At 36.7% G+C, this 20,844-nt stretch overlaps 1 protein-coding gene across 2 annotated transcripts; it reads left to right on the top strand.

The window, feature by feature from the left end:
* The first annotated feature begins 12,649 nt into the window (after window positions 1-12,649).
* Window positions 12,650-18,650, top strand: LOC103336683 (Long-chain fatty alcohol dehydrogenase family protein). 2 transcript variants are annotated; one of them, XM_089041577.1, is made up of 4 exons: window positions 12,650-12,788; window positions 12,909-13,244; window positions 13,524-13,793; window positions 16,556-18,650. In XM_089041577.1, exons 2-4 carry the CDS (start codon window positions 12,951-12,953, stop codon window positions 18,416-18,418), a joined length of 2,427 nt encoding a protein of 808 aa, XP_088897703.1. In that variant the 5' UTR covers window positions 12,650-12,788; window positions 12,909-12,950; the 3' UTR covers window positions 18,419-18,650. The 2 variants fall into 2 exon arrangements, with proteins under 2 accessions (XP_088897703.1, XP_008237995.2); XM_008239773.3 differs by lacking the exon at window positions 12,650-12,788 and having other exon boundaries at window positions 12,804-13,244.
* Window positions 18,651-20,844: the final 2,194 nt, after the last annotated feature.

The following is a 20,844-nucleotide window of genomic DNA, read 5'->3' as shown; positions in this document are numbered from 1 at the left end:
TATGCTCCACTTGAAGGTTAAGAAAGCTTCACATGCGACCGTTACAAACTTGTTAAATAGCCGCCGTAGGCTCATATAGCTAGTCACAAGCATCACTGCTAATTGTGGTTACTTCAAGAATCTTGAGTTCTTCTCTATTTGGTTTCTTCTCAACTATAGTTTTGTGTGGCCATCCTTTTGATATCCCTTCATATAAATGACACCCACAACCTTCATGGTATCCTTTTTTATGGTTGCCTTCCTTCTAGGCCAAAACTTTGATTTGGTAGCAGCATCAAGGCCACTACTGCATACACATCCTCCAGCCGTACATATAGGATCCTTGAACAAGCCAATACCTCCTTCCATTGGGCGGTTTACTATAAACCGCTACAAGATGACTGAGTCGTCGTCAGGCGCTGATGCCTTCCGGCCAACTAGTCCTGGTCATAGTCCTGGCGTTGGCCATCAAAATCCACCTGGTGCACTACTATGATCTGCGTGTACCTTGAAGGAGATATATATATATATATATATATATATATATCAATTAGACATAGAGAAGAATAATTTTATCCTCCAACTGATGGCTTGTAATGCCAGTACTAAGATGTCTCCGTGTGGGTTCTTGTAGAATCGATGAGTTAGGGTTTTTCTTGTGAAGAAACTACTTGCATGCCATATGGTAATATTTTACGTATATTGAGTTTGTTTATTGCTTTGAGAAAATTATTGTGATCACTTTCTTTTTCTATTGGCGCTCAATAAGTCAATCAAGTTATATGTTATTCCAAATATTGATGATTTTCCTTTACCCGTTTAAATTTGTGAACACTTAGTACACATAAATTTTATGTTATTAGTTTTTTTTAAGATACAATTTAAATGTCATATAAACCGTACAAGAGTCTGAATCTCGCTCTCTCCTCCCCTAAATAAAAAAGGAAAGTTGGTGTCTGAATAATAATAAGTCTATATTAATTATAATCATGAGATGACATAGATAGAATGAGAGCAGGAAAAAACATAATGATTGCTTTTTATGTATTTCTCCACTTACTTTATAACCCTTGACTTAATTGAAAAATAGCTCGATAGTCCACCAACTTTTGCCTTTATTTGAACATGCGTCCCTTATGTTTTTGGGGTTCAAATTTATGTCAGAAGTTCCTATGTGCTCCCAAGGTAACATCCGCTGTATAGTTAAAGCATTATTTCAAAGCTGCCTTATATAACAATGGACATAAGAAACAGCTAATTACACTAACTAAGAAATGCGCACGAGAGAGACATTTGACAAACTTTCGGCCCCTCTATCTCTCTAAGTCACTCAGAAACAAATGCACACGGGAGAGACATGGGTGCAACTATATACCTTTTTATGTTTATCTCTCTTCTCACTTGATATGTCATATTGACAAATTTTCAGCCGCTCGATCTCTCTGAGTCACTAAAAGACAAATATACCCGAGACACACGAGTGCAATCGATTGTATATATTTTTTTTGTCTATCTATCTTTTAACTGATACACAAAGGTTTTTCTCAATGCAAGCATGGGTTTTATTGTTATTTTATAAGACTAGTGCAGCAATATTTTTGTTTTCGATGACAGTGTCTGTAAGCGTGTATTATATATATGTGCAGATAAAGCTCCTCTATCCAGAATCTGATCTTGATAATAAAATATTTCTTCCTAGGCCATATACGCATTATCTATCGAGGTGGCGGCCACTTACTAAACCATCAAAGTTTCGAGTTCATTTAAAAAATTACTGCTCTAAATGCTACAAAAACCGCACTCTTGAATCTGAGTCCATTACTAAACACTGCATAAGCGTAAAGCATACATAATATCTCATTACACAACAACAAAAACAGATACGTTGCGGCTATATTATTGACGTTATATTTACTAGCTTTTTCGCACGCGCTATCCTGCGAGAGGGTTTATTTATTTATTTATTTATTAATAATTTTAAATTTATTTTAGAATTAAAAAAGATTATGGGTAGTTGTGTTCCCTAAAAATATAATCGATTATCTGATTTTTCTTTTATTTTTAATTTTTAATTTTTTTTATGAAGAAAATGGGGGAAAACCCTCAAACACCAACACAACAACTAACTACTACTAATCAGACGAGCCTTAACAGCTCCCAGAGAATCATTAAGCAATAAACAACCAAGCCAGGCAGGACTCTCCTCAAAATAGTAACAGCCCAGGTTCAGATTATGACTCCAAGTAGCTAACCCATTAGCTACATCATTCCTCTCTCTATAGATATGTTGAAACTTGATCCTTCGAAACAGATTCATAAGCCTTTTATAGCTGTTGACCAACCCAGCATTAGGATGACAAGCATTCGAAACCTTACTCTGAATAAGAAGCACAGCAATATCAAAATCCATCTCAATAACAATATCATCTACTTTTTTCTTAACAGCCAAATTCAACCCAAAAAACATACCCACAACTTAGCTTCAAGCACTTCTCCCCGGCCTAAATTGACAGCAAAGCCACCAATCCATTGACCCAAATGATCTCTTAGGACCCCTCCAGCACCAATGGCACCAGTACTGTCCCTGTGAGACCCATCTATATTTAACTTGACAACACCAACTTCAGGAGGGACCCAAGCCAACAACACTTGCACCTTATTAGCTCCATTATTAGTACCAATAATGGTCTGAAACCATCCTTTGCAGTAGAAAAATCAAATCTCTGGGGTTAAAAGGCAAATTAGTTTCATCTTTAAAAATAAAGTCATTTCTCTATTTCCAAATATACCAGCATATAAAAACAAACATAATTCTCCATGGAATCTGAGCAAAGTGAGCCTTTGAACACAAATTGCTTAACAACCAAGGATGAAAATCAGTTTGGAAAAAAGGCAAAGCTTGCGTAGAATTTATAAAGAGATCCCAGACCTTTCTAGCTCTAGAACAATCTCTTAAGTTATTTCCCAGTAAGATCTTTTCAAACTCGCTGCTCATTGGAGAGAATTTTCTCCTGAAAAACCAACCAAAAGAAAATTTGGAGTTTAGGAGGGATTCAAAGCTTCCATAGAACTCTCCACCAAGGATTTAGCCAAGCTGCCCCCTGAAAAAGCAAGCTGTAAGCGGACTTGACAGAGAATAACCCATTAGAAGTAGGTTTCCAGATCTGACAATCCTCCAATAAGCCCTGAAAATCAGCTGAACAACCAGTAACTTTTTGGACCCATTCCTCAGGAAGAACACTCCTCAATTTCTCAACATCCCACCAACCATTCACAAAAAAATCAGAAACAAGAGAATTCAAATTGAGATCAGGAGCAAGATCCACTATCTGCATAAGAGGCACATCACTTCACTGATCCATTTATCTCTCCAAAACTTAACCTTATCACCTTTCCCGAGCCTCCAAATTGTCAAGCAACTAAGCACCAAACATAATCCCCTTCTAGGTAGGAGAACAATTTTGTTTTGGGACTATATTAGGCTCACAAAAGGATTGGCTCTTAATATATTTATTTTCAAAAATTTGAGCCCATAACCCCTCATCCTTCCTCAATAATCTCCAGCCAACCTTAGCTAGGAGAGCTTGATTCATATCATGAGTTTTCTTCAAGCCCAACCGCCCTTACTTTTAGGTTTGCACACAAGATCTCACTGACACAAGTGAATCTTATGCTTCTTCTCACTACCTCCCCAAAAGAAATTGCGATTCACTTTATCCAAATCCTCACAAATGCTCATAGGAAGTTTAGAAGTTTGCATAGCATACACTAGTATAGTTGAAGTGATAGCTTGAATAAGAGTTGCCCTTCCAGCAGTAGAGAGAATCTTACTTTTCCAAGAAGCCAGCCTAGCATGCACTTTATCCACAAGATTGCTATAAGTAACCTTAGTCACTCTAGAGTGTAATAGAGGCATCCCTAAATATTTGCCTAGGTTCGTAGTGAGAGTTGAACCATAGATACAACTAATATTAGCAGCTAACTCTTTGCTAATATTAGGGGAGCAGTATATAGCAGACTTTTCAAAGTTGACAATCTAACCAGAAGCTTTACAAAAAAGTGTGAATTTACTGTATTAAAATTATTTAATTAATAATTTCAATTCTTAATGTTTGTATTAACCAAGAGCATTTTCTGGTATTTTGAATGCTTTACCATTCTCTGCTTTTTGCTTTTTATATATATATATTATTATTGTAATATATTAGGTTTAACTGCAAACTTTAGTTTAGAGTATTTCAAGACAAATATTTAATTTTCAACATAATACTTTATTTATTTTATAATTAAAAGAATTTTTAGAATGTGATGATAAACAAATATATTTAACTCAAGAATAATATAAGTGAAAATGCTTTTCTTTTATCAAACAAGAAACTGATTATTGTACCAGTTGATTTTTCTCACAGAAAATTTGACTCTGATTATTTTCATAGCACAACAACGTCAACTTAACCCTTAACTTGAAATGAAGAGCCAACGAAGTAATTGCATATATGGTGGCATCATTAAGACCAAAGAGCTGCAGCAAATTACTCAAATATTGTTACTGCCTCAGGTACAAGCATTTCTCTAGTTTAGGAGTAATTTCCGCACCAAGTATCTTTTTCGCTTCACCAAGATGTTTCATCCCAAACGTAATTTTCATTTGTGATTTCTAATTCTCTATGTCCATTAGCATTCTTCGATGCAATTAATTAGCATAATAATTTATTAGGATTAAAAACATTTTACCCCCTACATGTTTGGCGTCATTAACGAAATGGGTCATGAGGTTTCAGTTTCATCAATATCAAACCTAATATTTTTAAATCGGACTAAATTACGCTCTCCGACAATTGTACCATTTGACTTTATGTTAGATTGGTGACGTGGCAAATGGGATACTCACTTTTATGTTCATGTGTGAAAAAAAAAAAAAAAAGCAATGAAGAATTCTTAAAAATTATTATAAAATTAATAGTTTTAAAACGAACAAATAAAAAATTTCACCCAACCCAAGAAACCCCCTCTTTCTCCCTCTCCTCCCCCAGCCACCCTTCTCCGACCACCCGCACAGATTCGCCCCAACCCCTATCCAACCCCCTATTTCTTCCTCTCTGCCGCCATATTTAAGTGTATTGCATGTTTGTTCAAATGATCTTTATAAAACAATAGGTTTCTTTCAAGTGAAGTCTAACATTGAAAGAAATTTAACATTCTATGGGCTGGTTTCATTTTCCTCCTCTTTCTTTAACATTCCCCTTTGGTTTATTGCTCTTAAAAGCAAGTTATATACAACGAGCTCATACGGAAATTATGGGGGTCGAAGTCAGGTTCTGCGAAAAAGCTTATGGCTCATCTTAGGAGATAAAAAAAACCTCATCACTTTGACTAAAAGACAATATATAGTATTTACTAGACTTTACTTTCTTTACATTATACTCAAAAGTCGTAGTTATTTTGCTCAAATAAAAAAATCCCCTAATTATTTGAACCAGAGAAGTGTTAAAAAAAAATAAAAAAAATAAAAAACCTATAAATTATTGTCAATTTATTGAGAGGAAAACTTATGAGATCTTAAAATGAACATTGGAGGAGGAAAGTATAATGAGCTTAATGATGTGTTTTTGCTTAGGGTAGTTATGGTTGCAGCTGATAATTCTCTCCTAGATGAAGATGATCATTCTCATTCTCCGTCACCATCTCCCTGCCCACAACCAATACTAGATGATCTCCTGTCTTCCACAGTTCCACAAGATGATGTGAGATTATTCCCGAGATTTCCACTACATCATCATTACATGTTCCCCAGGAAAATAGGTTGGTGTGTCTTAAAGCATATTCCCGCCCAACGTACCTGGGTGGTCTTACTGTATGTTTGCCTATCCAATGCTATCGTCACTTCAGGAATCCTGATCACCTTCTTCCCAGATTAAATCTTGATACCATTTCTATGTGTACTGCTGGTTGTGCCAAATTTAGGAGTGCCAAAATTGAGAATGGTACTCCTCTCTCTCTCTCTCTCTCTCTCTCTCTCTCTCTCTCTCAAAGTATGTGTTAGGAAACTGTTATTAAGCTCAACAATACAAAAAAATGATCCTTGATCTTAAATCTAACGTAGGTCATCTAATGTATTTTAATTGCAATAAGTGGAACTAAATCAAAGAAGAACAACGAAGTAAAGGAACGAAATAAATATTTGGAATTAAATATAAATTTGAGTTCATTTAATGTATTTTTTATTGTTGCTTAATTTCTTTTTTTATCAAAGAGAAACTTCATTAGATAATTTTAACAATATAATCAAAATAATCAACATGGCATCTAAAACACCAATCCTAAGACGTCAACAAATTAACATGCTAAAAACAAATTAACTACTAGCTCACATCACCACAATTAAGCATAATCTCAAACAAAGTCCTACCCAACATAGGCCAAACCCTGAAGCAACCTAAGAGCCTAACTAAAACCTACCACCACCTAGGAGTGGACACGGTCCGAATTGGATCGGTTTTACCTCAAAACTAAGGCCGAACCAGTTACAATATAATGGCCGATTTGGATTGTTAGTATTTCATCTCTTATTAGTTAAGTTGTCTTGGTTTAAAGTTCCCCTTAGTAAATTGCGTTTCTTTGCACTTTGGTAGTGTGTGAGAGAAACCATTTTGTCCTTGTAGCTTATACTATCGCTTCTATTTGAAAAAAAAAAAAAAAAAAAAAAAATCCTTAAGAGAGAGGATGTCAAATATCTTGTATAATAGAACTCGTTTTCCAACGAATACGGCTTTTAGGTTTGTTCATTTGTATAAGTATTTGAGAATCACCCTCAATTCGAAGAATAGAGAGATTAAGACGGATTGCTCAAAAGCTTCTGTTATTGTAGAACTCAAAAGTACCAGCTCAATAGAGTTTCCATATAACATTTTTATGTTTCGATTTTTTTTAGTTAAAATTTTGTTAATTTCCCAATACCATATAAGAAAAGTATGAATATGTAGGATGGCCTAGTGAATTGCCTCATTGCCAAAAATGCAAATGTCCAACACAATTTTCCTTCTCTTAATGTGGCAGATTTGGACAAATTCACGTATTATGCTGTAACCTGCTATGAGAGCTGCAAGAAAAAATATTTGTCCTCTTTTTGTATGTAATCTCTTCGTTACCAAAAAAAAAAAAAAAAAGCACCCCAGTCATTTTGTTTTCTGTTTTTTGGCTTTGCCATTGGAAAAATTACACCATCAGATAGCTGGCTCATTATGATACCTTAACAAGTACATGAATGATATTATGGAGTTGTCGAAAAGTAACAGTTTAACTAAAAAAAAAATTCTAATATTAAACCAAAGAAATATACTTTAAAAACCACACAGTATTAGTGAAGAATGATAATCTAATAAAAGAATACTAGTTCAGAGAGCCCCCTTTTATATTTTAAAATGCATAAAATGAAATGGAAAATTGATTTTGACTTTTTTTTTAAAAGGATTTTTCCTATTGAGAGGGACGATAGTATACTAAACTCATACACACTACATGGATGCTATGACTCGAACCCAAGACCTTACCTGAAGGTGTAAATACTCCAAACCACTACGCTAGTTACTGGCGGACCCAATACATCCCTATTGTGGGCAGCTGCCCACACTTAAGTGTTTTCTTCACCCATCTAGCCAAACACTTTGCCAATAAAAATAAGACACTTAGCTAATATTTTGCATGCAAAATCTCCACTCAGCACCCTAAATAAGTAAAGCCTTCAAGGTTTTAGCCCAAAACCTCAGCTATATTGAAAATATCAAGGCCCAAGACTTAATAAACATGTGGTCCAATATATAAAGAGTTAGATTTTGGCCCAAAATCTTAGAATTCACACATGTGCTAGGTCCTGTATTTGATTCTCTCTTTTATTTCAACTCGTCACTTGTATAATCTATATATACCCTTCTATTGAGGGACACCATTTAGGGTATCTTATGAATATTTTTTCAGTGATCCAAACTACCAATTTGTTAGGTCTTCATTCATAGATCATCCATACAAAAAATTAAACAAATCAGAAACCATTTCAACATCCAATTGTGTCTTCCAAAATCAATGAACACGGTACTTCAAAAAAATACTAAAATTCCAATAACTCAATTGAGTGGTCAAATGATACCAGATTCAAGTATTTTTTTTTATAGAGATGATCTTTGAATGATCATCTAAAAACTAGACGGATTTGGATTAGTGAAATACAATGCAGAGTGGGCCCTATAAGAGTATCCCTTAAATAAGCTTATTTGAGAGATCTTCCAATGGAAGCTCTCTCTATATATAAACATTTTGTTGTTAAAGATGTTGATTAATCTTCTTTTTGAATTTGAGTTTCATGTCTCACTATAAATATGCATCCATGTGCAGGTAGGGGGACTGATAAGTGAGAGACTGAAACACCCAAAGCTGTGGTTGATGCGATTGGCGTTGTGGTTTTTGTCCATATGGATAGGGAGATTCATATTGTGTGGAAGAGCCAGCCCTTCAAGCTAATTTTCCTACTTTCAGAGCTTTCCTCAGATGTCTCAGCTGAAAGGGGAAGAAATAGTATTGTCATGGTCTCTCAGTTACTTTTATCTCCTTAGGATGTTGTTCAAGACCATGAAGCTTCTCACTCTCCTTGTCTTCTTCACTCAGGTACCGTCAAATATTCCTATAGTATTGCTTTCTTTTTATTTTATCTTTTACATATATATATATATATATATATATATATCTTAACTACTCTAATACACGGGGAGGGAGATCGAACACAGGTGCAAGTAAGCGGGCACACTGCTTAACCAACTAGACTCATTTATCTTTTAAATTTGATGCTTTAATTATATATATCATTATGTAATTTTTTTTGTTTTGTTTTAGGAAGACCAGACTATTCACTTTTCGAGATAGAAATAACTCTTTCAGGTGCACAAGAAATTATTGTGTATATGGTAGGCGGAACTGCCAAAGCACATGTTGATGTGGTGCCACACTCCAAATCATGCCCAATCTTAGCCAAATAATCATGCCTTCAAATCGGTATTTGCTTTTTTACAACAAATGGTTGGGGAAAAACCATAAAATGTTTGAGGATTCACCCTGCCTTTTTGTTAATATTACAATTAACAACCTACTTTTAACTAGGGCTGATTGCGGTACGGTAACTACAAATTTTTGTGGAAACTGCAAACCGCCTGATAACTCGTGGTATTGCATAATTTGATACCGCAACCGGCCAAATAGTTGTGGTTCACCACTACTCGGTGGAACCGCAAATGCGGTTGGTGTCCGCAAAAAACATGGTACCTACCGATTGGGTCGTGTCAACCAAAACAATCCAAGCAATAAGAACGGACTTCTACTGAAATTTCAGCCTAGTCTACCTTGAAAAACGGACTTCTCTCCAACTTTCAACCTGTCAAAACATAGTAACAAGAAAATTCTCAACCGGCAGCACACACAATACAAAGACACATAGTTTACAGAATAGGCCTCCCGCCTAACATTCAACCATACATGGGCGATAACAGAGCAAGTCTAAGGAATTTCAGTTTACAACCGAAAACAAACGTTCAACGGAAAACAAAACAAATAGAAATTGCCCTACAGAAGTTTAGGGTGCGGAAATACGAATCTTGGCTTTGTTTCTCGACTCTAATCAAGCTCTGCCTAGGGGACGCAAAATAGAAAATTGTCAGTGGACAAAAACAAGTTTAAACATAGTTATAAACAACGTACTAACCCAACCGTATTATAAAACGATGCCAAATATGCATTCAAAACCAATTTATACATAATCGTAAACCAAGTAAATCCAATATCCCGATATAGCATATAATACAAACTCAAACTGGACCTTTTTCACTTCCCAGACCACTCTCTTCCAAAAAGCATGCCCATAGGCACAGCGAGCGAGGAAGGATCCTCACCAATAAATAAGAATAAAGGTATATATATATATATATATATAGGTATGACCACTACCAAACTTGTACTAGGGAAACAATCTAACTGGGTGATTGTTTGACCATGCCACATAGAAGAATCCTCAATAACCATGTGGCTAGGGAATGAGCAGTCCAACCGGGGGACTAGACTCCCAGACACACATAGCAGAATTCTCAATACTCGTACGGCTGAATTAAGTTCTACGCATGCAAACTGCCCGGCCAAGGCCTACGAAACACCCCACCAAGGGTGCCCAGGTTCCAACATATCCAAGTATCCATTGTTTCCAAATATCCAATCCAAGCATCCAAGTGCCAGGGAGGTATATAGGGTGGTGCCATCAACATTCCCATATAACATATCCCACATCCCAACTCATAAACCAAGATCATATCCAATTTCCAAAATAATCCCAATGTACCTAATCTCATATACATAGACATTCGGACAATAGTAGCATCCATAATTCCATACCCAATATTTATATATAATATATACCAACTCCCATAAACGATACAAAACCAAAGTCATGACATTATAAAAATTCTGTAGTACCAAAAGTCAAAAATCAAATATAAAAATGCATGACATTCCTTTTTGAAAATAATGATCATTTAAAAACAAAGTCCACTAACAGAGAATCCAAAGCTGCTTGACCCTAATTGGGTCTTGCCTGTTGAGCACGTGGAGCTTGAGTACCTATTTTGAAGAACACAAAGACTAAATTAAATAAAGCACTTAGAACGAGAACTTTAAAACAACCTCCTAGTTTTTTGGACTCAAAATGTGTATACGACTAACGGGGAGTTTCTAAGGTACAATTACGCGTTTCGAAAGGTGGAATAACCTCGGAAGACTCTCGATCAACTGAGCAGTCAAACTTCCCAAATTTGGTCAACCGAACCCGCGGGTCCCACATTTTGAAAGTTCCTACAGGTTTAACAAAGTATGCTAAACACGTTCTACAAGTTTAGTCTCGATTAAGTGGTCGGATCGCTCTCGATTACATGATCGAATGATCATTAGTTTACCTAACCCTAGAATCATTGATTCGGAGTATCCAGGACTCCAATCCTCGATCCGTGAGTTCCTACACGATCCTAGAGGTACAGAGAACAACGTATTTGAAATTGGAATTGATCAAACGGTCTGAACCTATCGAACCCGCATATCGCATACTAGACCACAATATCCGTTCGATAGTCAAACGGTAACCAATTCCTCGTGCTCAGGGCCACCTAGTGGCCCAAGCGCCGCCACATGCATCGGCAGAGCGTGGGTGTCTTGAGAAAATTCTAGCGATGAAAAATTCTCAAAACACCCAACAATACCTATACCAACACGTTCAGACTAACAAGGGGAGCATTTGACCGATATTTCTCGGCCTCGAACGGCGGCAGCCACTAACAGTGTCCCAAAACCTAGGGAAAGCAAAGGGAGGAGGGTGCTATCTAATCCAAGTGCTGGCGTGACCTAAGGTGGCAGGAAAATTCGCCGGCATCAATGGCGCTTTGGCAGGATTTTCCCTCAAATCGGAGAGACTAGGTTGGTTTTTGACCTGGGAAATTGGGTGGGTCAGGTAGAGGAGGAGAGGAGAATTTTGGAAATTGTGGCATCAAATTTGGTGGTCGAAAACGCCATTTGAAATCTGGCGTGTCGCTACAGAAAGAGAGAGAAAGTTTGGGAGATTGAGAAAATGCGTGGGGGAGAGAGAAAGTTGGTCCGTTTTAAAAATCCAACTTTGAAAAATTCATGGTTGTGCCATTGCACTTCTGTTGACCACATCTTCGTTTAAACTCCGATTTGGGCCCACTACTTATCTACGAACTCGCGAGAGTGAGCTTTACGCAATGGTGCCACTCAAATCTCAAAAATCCTTAAGGGATCGAAAAGTGACTAACGTGACCCTACCCCAAGGGCAACATTGTAATTTCACGAATAAATAAATTGAATAAACGGTTAAAATTGGGTCGGGGCATCACAACAAAATATTAGGGAAATATCATTTTCTCAAGTTTATTTGTATTCTCTTTTAAGAACGGAACAATATGTTAATTTTGACCCAAAAAAAAACAATATGTTAACCTATATTGTTCTTGTGTTTGCAACTAATATATAAATGCAACAAATATATACTGTCGTGCTCACAGAATTTCTGTGTTTTGTCTTACCTACTACTGTGCTCACAGGGTTTTTGTGCTCTGCCTATCTACTATCGTGCTCACAGGCTTGATTCTCTCCAGATCAATTCAACTGATTGTTTTGTTTGGTCACTGAAGAAGATTTATCCATATAAGGCAACAATGTTGAATTATGCTAAAAGATGTGTATGATGATTTTCAGTTTCTTGTCATAATTATTTCAAATGGCAAAACGGATATAATAAAAATTAGATATGAAACTCGGTTAATGGGTGTAGAATCAACAAGAAAAAAGACATGAGTTTCACTTAATAAAGACCAAACTTTTTGGACTTGTATCAAAACCCCTTAAAATTAAAAGGTTGAGATTTTAATTTTCAGGAAGCAGAAAAAGAAGACTGAAAAAATAAGATGAGGCTGTTGTATTAGAAAACATGTGGAAGATGTTGGCGCGTTGAAACTTGAATGGTCCAATGCATGATCGGTTTTGGAGTAACAAATAGAGCCAGGCCATTGAAACCGATAGAGACCAAGTGTCAAGTGAAAGTACCTAACTATTTTCGAGATAACTTCAAATTCAAAAAGAGGAACCTAAATAATTAATAGTCGTCTATGGTAGATGCAGCGACTTAATTGAAGGGTTGGTTATGCGTTACATGCCTTTTGGCTTTGCTTGCTCTGCTTACTTCATCATCTTTTCTGATTGCCACAAATTCGGTTTGTCATCCCCTCCACGCTCTCTCTCTCTCTCTCTCTCTCTCTCTCTCTCTCTCATTAATTTGTTTCTGAAATTTTTAGTACTTTCAACACATCCATTTTATATAAATCAACCTGCAGGCTGAAGCTTTTTCTTTGTCACAAACTGTTTTGCTTTAAATTATGGAGCAAATAAATGGTGCTAGAGATGGCAGCAGCTTCTCCCCGCTGGAGATCAATGGAAGGCAAGAACATGCAATACTTATTGATGAACTTGATAGTGTTAACAAACAGAGGCTCTTTCTTGGAGGAGAGAGGCAGCTGTACCCAAACTCTCTCTCCTCTCGTGAAATGGAGTCACTCACTGCCCTCTGTGACACCTTCTTGCCTTCCATCGACATCTCCGATGCCACCACAAATGCATCGCTGGTTGCCTTTTACCGGACTTCGGCTTCCATGGCAGGAACACCACAACGAGTAATTTGTTTTTTAAAACACATCTTTACATAATTATTTGTTGTTGGTGTAAAGTAATTGTAGCTTAAGTTGTTAATAGAATTCACACATGCACCAGGTCCTGTGTTCGATTCTCTCTCTTGTTTCAACTCATCACTTGTAATATATATATATATATATATATATATGTATATGTATAAACATTTTGTTTTTGTCTTTGTTGTTATTGTTAAGATGTTGCTCAATCTACTTTTTGAATTTGAGTTTCATGTCTCACTATAAATATGCATGCATGTGCAGGTAGGGGGACTGATAAGTGAGAGACTGAAGCACCCAAAGCTATGGTTGATGCGATTGGCGTTGTGGTTTTTGTCCACATGGATAGGGAGCTTCATATTGTGTGGAAGAGCCAGCCTTTCAAGCCAATTTCCCTACTTTCAGAGTTTTCCTCAGATGTCTCAGCAGAAACGGGAAGAAATATTATTGTCATGGTCTCTTAGTTACTTTTATCTCCTTAGGATGTTGTTCAAGACCATGAAGCTTCTCACTTTCCTTGTCTTCTTCACTCAGGTACCGTCAAATATTCCTATAATATTGATTTCTTTTTATTTTCCTTGTCTCCTTATCTTTTACATAATTATATCTTAACTACTCTAATACACGGGGAGGGGGATCGAACTCAAATACAAGTAAGCCGGTACTCTTTTTTAACCAACTAGCAGAACTCACATCTTTTGTTCAACCAAACAGAAATTTGCTTTAGATATGATGCTTTAATTATATATATCATCATGTAATTTCGTTTGTTTTGTTTTAGGAAGACCAACTGTTCACTTTTCTAGGATAGAAATAACTCTCAGGTTCACAAGAAATTGTATATGGTAGGCGAAACTGCCAAAGCACATGTTGATTTGGTGCCAAACTCCAAATCATGCCCCATCTTTGCCAAATAATCTACCTTTATGTTGACTATTTTTTGTGGTGAGAAAAAACAATAAACTACCTTTAAATCGGTATTTGCTTTTTACAACAAATGGTTGGGGAAAAACCATAAAATGTTTGAGGATCCACCCCTCATTTTTATATTAAAAATATATATTATATATTAATATCTTTTATGATACTTCTACTATTTTTGGGGTTTCTCTTCAAGTTTACATCTTTCTTAATGTTTTAGATCAATTTTCTAAAAATTTAGTATACGTATTATTATTTTTTACACAAGTTCTTCAAATTCTAAGAGTCATTTTCACCCATTTATCTAGATTTGTGACTATTTATTCTCTTATTTTCCATATAATATATTATCAAGTTTCAAATTATTATTATTTTGCCAAATGATCAAGTTTCAATTGAGTTCAATGGATCTTTCAACTAATTTGTAGATTACCAAAAGAAAAAAAGTGTAAAGATTTCATAACATATTTATAATACATAATGTATGATGTTTTGGCCTTTTCGGTTATTTTGGGATGTATTGTGTGTTCAAATTTTTTTTTTATATAAATATTTTGTAAGAGGCCCCCTCACACATGAAATTCTGACTCACTTTTTAATCATACTAACCCCATTTCATTTAGCAGAAAAAAGAAATAACCCAAAAACCGTTCCAAGTTACCAACCCTATTTAACAAGTGAATGAAATTAGTACAAGTTAATTAGCATACGACATATGATTGGTGTAAAAGTGACATGAAAAATCAGAGTGATCCAAATTTATGCTAATAGGGGGACTTACGCTAATTAAGATATTACTAGATGGTTGTGCGTATACAAGTTTAACTATTGATATGTCGTGAGAAGAATCATTATTCGATATTAAATGTGCGAGTAATATCAACAACTAGGAGTAGCATTCAAATAAATCAGACACCAACTTTTTGTCGTAGGAGGATCTTGTGATATAAGAACACTTGTTCATCATATGTCTTTAGCCTATGGGTACATTCAAGGGCAAAATCAGGAATTTGTGAGATGGGTTAGCTCAAATTATTAGCTTAAAATCTAAGGATTATTATTATTATTATTATTATTATTTACTTACAATTTCTAAAGTTTTTCTATAAATAAAAGTATACATTAAATCATATAAACCACGCTAATTGTAAACACAAGAAAAAAAAAATGGAATTAGGGTCGTATTATGCACTAAACGGTGAATTTCATTTAGAAAAATGATTCTTTTTTGAAGACAAATCAATGAAAAATATTAAATTTGAAAACATGTGACTATGTATATTGTTGTTGGCAATGTAGGAAATTGTGTATTTCTATTTATGTTTAGTTTAAGATATTGGGCTATATAGGTTTGATTTTTCCCCCAAAAAGAATCCCTCGGCTACAGCCCACCGGAGCCCGCATAGTAGTTCCGTCAATCTGTACATTTACAGGTGGATACTACTTTCATTAAAGATGTACTTTGAACAAAAATACCCCTTAACATGCGCTCACAAATATGTCAATTATCATTTTAAAGTATTTTTGTAGCCTCTTGACACGCACTCACACGTGTGCCTAAATAGCATTTTTAAGTGTGTATAAGTAATGTGATGTGAATGAGTTTTATGTTTTGTTTTTTTTTTTTGGTTAAATGGTAAGAAATAAAAAGAACACACAAAATTAAAAATTAAAAGAAAGAAATGGGGAAGGGGGTTAACTATACTTGGCGATTTCCATATATCTGTACTTGATCTTTTTTGTTTTGTAATTTGTTTTATTCTTACTATTTTACCCGCATAGCATCAAATTGTAGCCTTTCAAAAAATTGTAGCCTTTCCGCAAATTAGTTTTCCAAATATATTTTATGGATTTTTGAAAGTTTCACCGAACTGATCCCCCTCCCCCTCCTCCTTCTCCTCCCCCTATAGTCTCAAGTCACATTTTTATTGTGAATCAGAAAAGAAAAAAATAAATGGATTTCTTCACTAAGCAGTGCTAGGAATGTCAAAGCAAATCTCATAAGTTTTGGATTTCAAATAATATGGCAGCGTAATATTATTTGTTCATGATTTTTTTTTAATTTTTTTTTTAAAGACCTTTAGAAGGGCAATAACATACTAAACTCACACACTTTACATAGTTGCTAGAACTTGAACCCATCAATTGCTCCAAACCACTACGGTAGTGGGTCATTTGCATATTATTTGCTCATGTTAAGCCACATCATTTGATGATCAAAATTTACGAAAGTTTTTTAATATGTAACTCTAGTTCCTGAAAAGAGATCCTGGGTGGGTAGGTAGGGTGCAACAATTAACCTCCACAATCTTGTACTCGAGCGAAACAATTGTTACAATATTACATAATAATTTAAGCAATGCCCTCATTTACAGGTGAATGAGAAGAATGAGAATCTATCCTGGAAAGCTATTGACTACACTGGGCCTGATCCAGAGTTCATCACCAAAACCAAGAAATTCAAAGCATCAACAACAATTGGAAACCAAAGACTCAACAATGAAGAACAAAATGCATGTCCTCACGAAGAAGAGCTGTTTGGACCACTTAACAGAGGCATTATCAATCTGGACAAACCAAAGGATTTAGTTGTGGATGCTCTAAGAACATTTGGAATTCCAGCCTCTGTTCTTCACTCTGAAAAAACTGTAAACTGCCCGTCAAATCCTTCTTTAACCATCCGATGCGATGCGGTAGTGATCGGTTCGGGGTCAGGAGGTGGTGTTGTTGCAGGCGTTCTAGCAAAGGCGGGTTACAAAGTGGTTGTTATAGAGAAAGGAAACTATCATGCCAGGAAGAATCTTACACTCCTTGAAGGACCTGCAATGGACCAAATGTACCTATCAGGCGGCTTAATTGCAACTGATGACATGGGAGTTTTTGTTCTTGCTGGCTCTACTGTTGGGGGAGGCTCCGCCATCAACTGGTCCGCTTCGATTCGAACCCCACAGCACATAATCAAGGAATGGTGCAATGACCATGAGCTAGAGCTGTTCGACAGTAAATTATACCAAGAAGCTCTGGATGTTGTCTGTGAAAAAATGGGAGTTCAATCTCAAGTACGAGAAGAAGGGTTTAATAATGAAATTTTAAGAAAAGGGTGCCAAGAATTGGGGTATCCTGTAAATAATATTCCTCGAAACTCGCCACCGAATCATTATTGTGGTTGGTGTTGTTTTGGTTGCAAAGATGGAAGGAAGAGAGGTACCACGGAGACGTGGCTTGTGGATTTGGTGAATTCTGGCAATGGTGCTATTTTGACTGGATGTGAGGCTATAAAAGTGCTGCACAAGAGAAAGAAAGGAAGAAGAGATCGAAACACAGCTACCGGGGTAGCCTTCAAATTTGAGCATGGAGGGGGTAAAGAAATAGGTTTTGTGGAGTCTAAGGTAACTATTGTTGCTTGCGGAGCTCTGTGTACTCCGAAACTGTTGAAGCGAAGCGGATTGAAGAACGTAAATATTGGGGAAAACTTGCATTTGCATCCAGTGGCAATGGCATGGGGCTACTTTCCAGATTCACAAGTGTTTGATGGATGGCCTGAGAGAGAGAAGAAGAGCTACGAAGGAGGGATAATGACAGCAATGTCTACTGTAGTGGCAGAGTTCAACAAGTCTGGATATGGAGCGGTGATACAAACACCGGCATTGCACCCAGGTATGTTCTCGGTTGTGATGCCTTGGGTTTCAGGCAAAGACATAAAACATAGAATGAGCAGGTTCTCTAGGACTGCCCATGTATTTGCATTGGCAAGAGATAAAGGGTCAGGAACTGTGAATGCACCACCAGACTCAATCAGTTATGAAATGGAAGCTCTTGATGAAAACAATCTGAAGATAGGACTAGAGAAGTCACTGAGAATATTGGCCGCGGCCGGTGCTGAAGACATTGGAACCCATCACTTTAAAGGGAAGGGTTTACATGTGAAGAAGGCGAATTTGGATGAGTTTGAGAGGTTTGTGAAAGAAGAGAGTTCAAGGCCACTAAGAGAGATTTCATCCGCGATATGTTCAGCACATCAGATGGGGAGCTGCAGGATGGGTGTCGATTCGAAGCAGTCTGTGGTGAACCAGATGGGAGAGACATGGGAAGTGGAGGGACTTTTTGTAGCAGACACAAGTGTCTTCCCAACGGCTTTAGGAGTAAATCCAATGGTCACTGTTCAGGCTATTGCTTACTGCACTTCCCAATCCATTCTTCAAGTACTTAGGAGAAAGAAGGTAGAACATAAAAACTGAGTTGGTGTCCAGACTGTTGACGTGAGTCTCCTAATTAATCAAGGAGATTTATTTCCTTGATTAATTAAGGGATTTACTTTCCTATTCTATATAGTTGAAAAATCATTGTATAATTAGGAGATACTATCCTAATTGATTACTATATCTATTTGCTTGTAAAGCACTTCATGTAAACTCCTATATATACCTCCTTATGGAGAAGAATAAAACTTGACCTAAAATATTCAAACCATATTCATATTTTTATCATGGTATCAGAGCAATCGATCATAGGTTGTCTCTAAACCCTTATCTCAAATTTCTCATATTCAAATCCAAAACCGCTAAATCAAATTCCACATATTTTTCCCCAAATTTCAAATCCCTCAAATCTAAAGTCCTCTAATCATCCTATCAAAATCCCTAAGCACATACCCTCAAATCTTATACATATACCTCTCCAATCCAATTCCTACATCAAATTCATACATCAAATTCTTCAAATCAAATTACTCCAATCAAAATTCCTCACATTCTCATATCACATCTTCCTTCCGTTGCAATGTCAAGAGCCCCTACGATTCTCCCCCTTATTGCAGACTCATAGAAGCAAGCAGTCAATCCTGCTGACCCAGATACTCGAACTTATGCTTCTATCGCCACCATCAAAGGTTCTACTTTTCATACGTCATCTCAACAACCCGCATGAATTATTGACTTGGGTGCTATACGGATCACATAACATTTTATTCTGGCCAACTTATTAGTCCCAAATCATCCACTCCGTTGGTGGTGTCTAATGCTAATGGTACCTCCTCCCCTGTGGTTGGGGAGGGCTCTCTATCTCTCTCTCCTTCCCTACATCTGAATTTTGTATTGCTTCTTCCATCTTTGGACCATAACTTATTATCTTTTGCACAACTTATTACTACTTTGGGGTGTACTGTAGCATTTTGGCCGAATCATTGTGTTTTTCAGGACATCCTCACAGGAAATACGATTGGTTGTGGTACTCGATGGGGCAAACTCTATTACTTGGACTGGGCACCGGATAGTGAGATCAAGGTTTGTCAAGCTTTCACAACCAGTGGAACTTGTTCTGAGTGAGAGAGAGAGACAAAGTTTGGTTATGGCATAAACGTCTTGGGCATGCCTCACTCGGTTATCTTAAGAAGTTGTTTCCATCATTATTTTCCAGTCTTGATGTTTCTAGCTTCCAGTGTGATACGTGTGAATTGGCTAAGAGCCATCGTGCCTCATTCCCATTAAGTTCAAATAAGAGTTTTGTTTTGTTTTCTCTTGTTCATTCTAATGTTTGGGGACCTACTAAAATTGTCATTTGGCAGGAGCTCGATGGTTTGTCACGTTTATAGATGATTACACATGCATGACTTGGGTTTCTCTTCTCAACACTAAAGGGGAAGTTAGCTCCAAGTTTCAACCATTTTATCAAATGGTGGAGACTCAGTTTCATGCCAGAATTTAAGTTCTTCGTTCTGACAATGGCAGGGAATTTCTCAACTATGATCTTAACTAGTTCTTACAAGATCATGACATCATACATCAACGCTCATGCCCTTACACTCCTCAACAGAATGGGGTGGCTGAAAGAAAGAACATGCATTTATTGGAAGTCGTTCGTGCCTCTTTCTTTGGTGACAATATGCCACGATCTTTTTGGGGCGAAGCCGTCGTCTCTGTAGCATACCTCATCAATCAGATTCCCTCTAATATCCTAAATTTCCAAACACCACTTCAAACACTTCACCACCATATCCAAACACCTCCCACCCCAAACCTGAAACCTTGAATTTTCGGCTGTGTTGTATTTGTCCACCTACATGATCACCAAAGAAGCAAATTGGATCCCATAGCCGAAAAGTATGTTTTTATTGGCTATGCACCTCATCATAAAGGATACTGGTGTTATCATCCTCCTAGTTAGAAGGTCTTTACCTCCATAGATGTTGTGTTTAGGGAATATGAATTATATTTTTCAACAGCCCAAGAGGAGAATTAAGAATCCACCACTGCTCAAATTCTCAATTTTTTTTCCCCAAGACATCACTCTGTATCAAAATGACCGGTCGCCAAAGGAAAGCGATCAGTCGCCCCTTTAGTTCTTCAAATACAGAGAACTCCGCTTCAAAACGACCGGTCGCAGATGACAGCCACTAGTTGCCGGAGGAAAACGATCAGTTGTGTCGATCTTTGTCAAAATCGGAGGAGAAAATTGAACTGTTTTATGAGATTTTTCCCCCTTAAGCTCCAGTACCACACCAATCACCTACTGAGGAAGTCATTCAAGTGACATCTTTTCCTGAAACTAATAACACTAATGAAATATCCCATGATAATTTGATTTCAGAAGGCACAGAACCTACATATAAGCTTCCAGAAAGAAAGAACCGTGGCAAACCTCGAGTACAATATGAAGCAGATCTTAA

The sequence above is a fragment of the Prunus mume genome, linkage group LG7 (assembly GCF_029339155.1).
Source record: "Prunus mume cultivar Tortuosa linkage group LG7, ASM2933915v1, whole genome shotgun sequence".
In the NCBI taxonomy this organism is placed as follows: Eukaryota; Viridiplantae; Streptophyta; class Magnoliopsida; order Rosales; family Rosaceae; genus Prunus; species Prunus mume.
The sequence above is the reverse complement of the archived record's forward strand: the minus strand, read 5'-3'. Positions and strand labels throughout refer to the sequence as shown.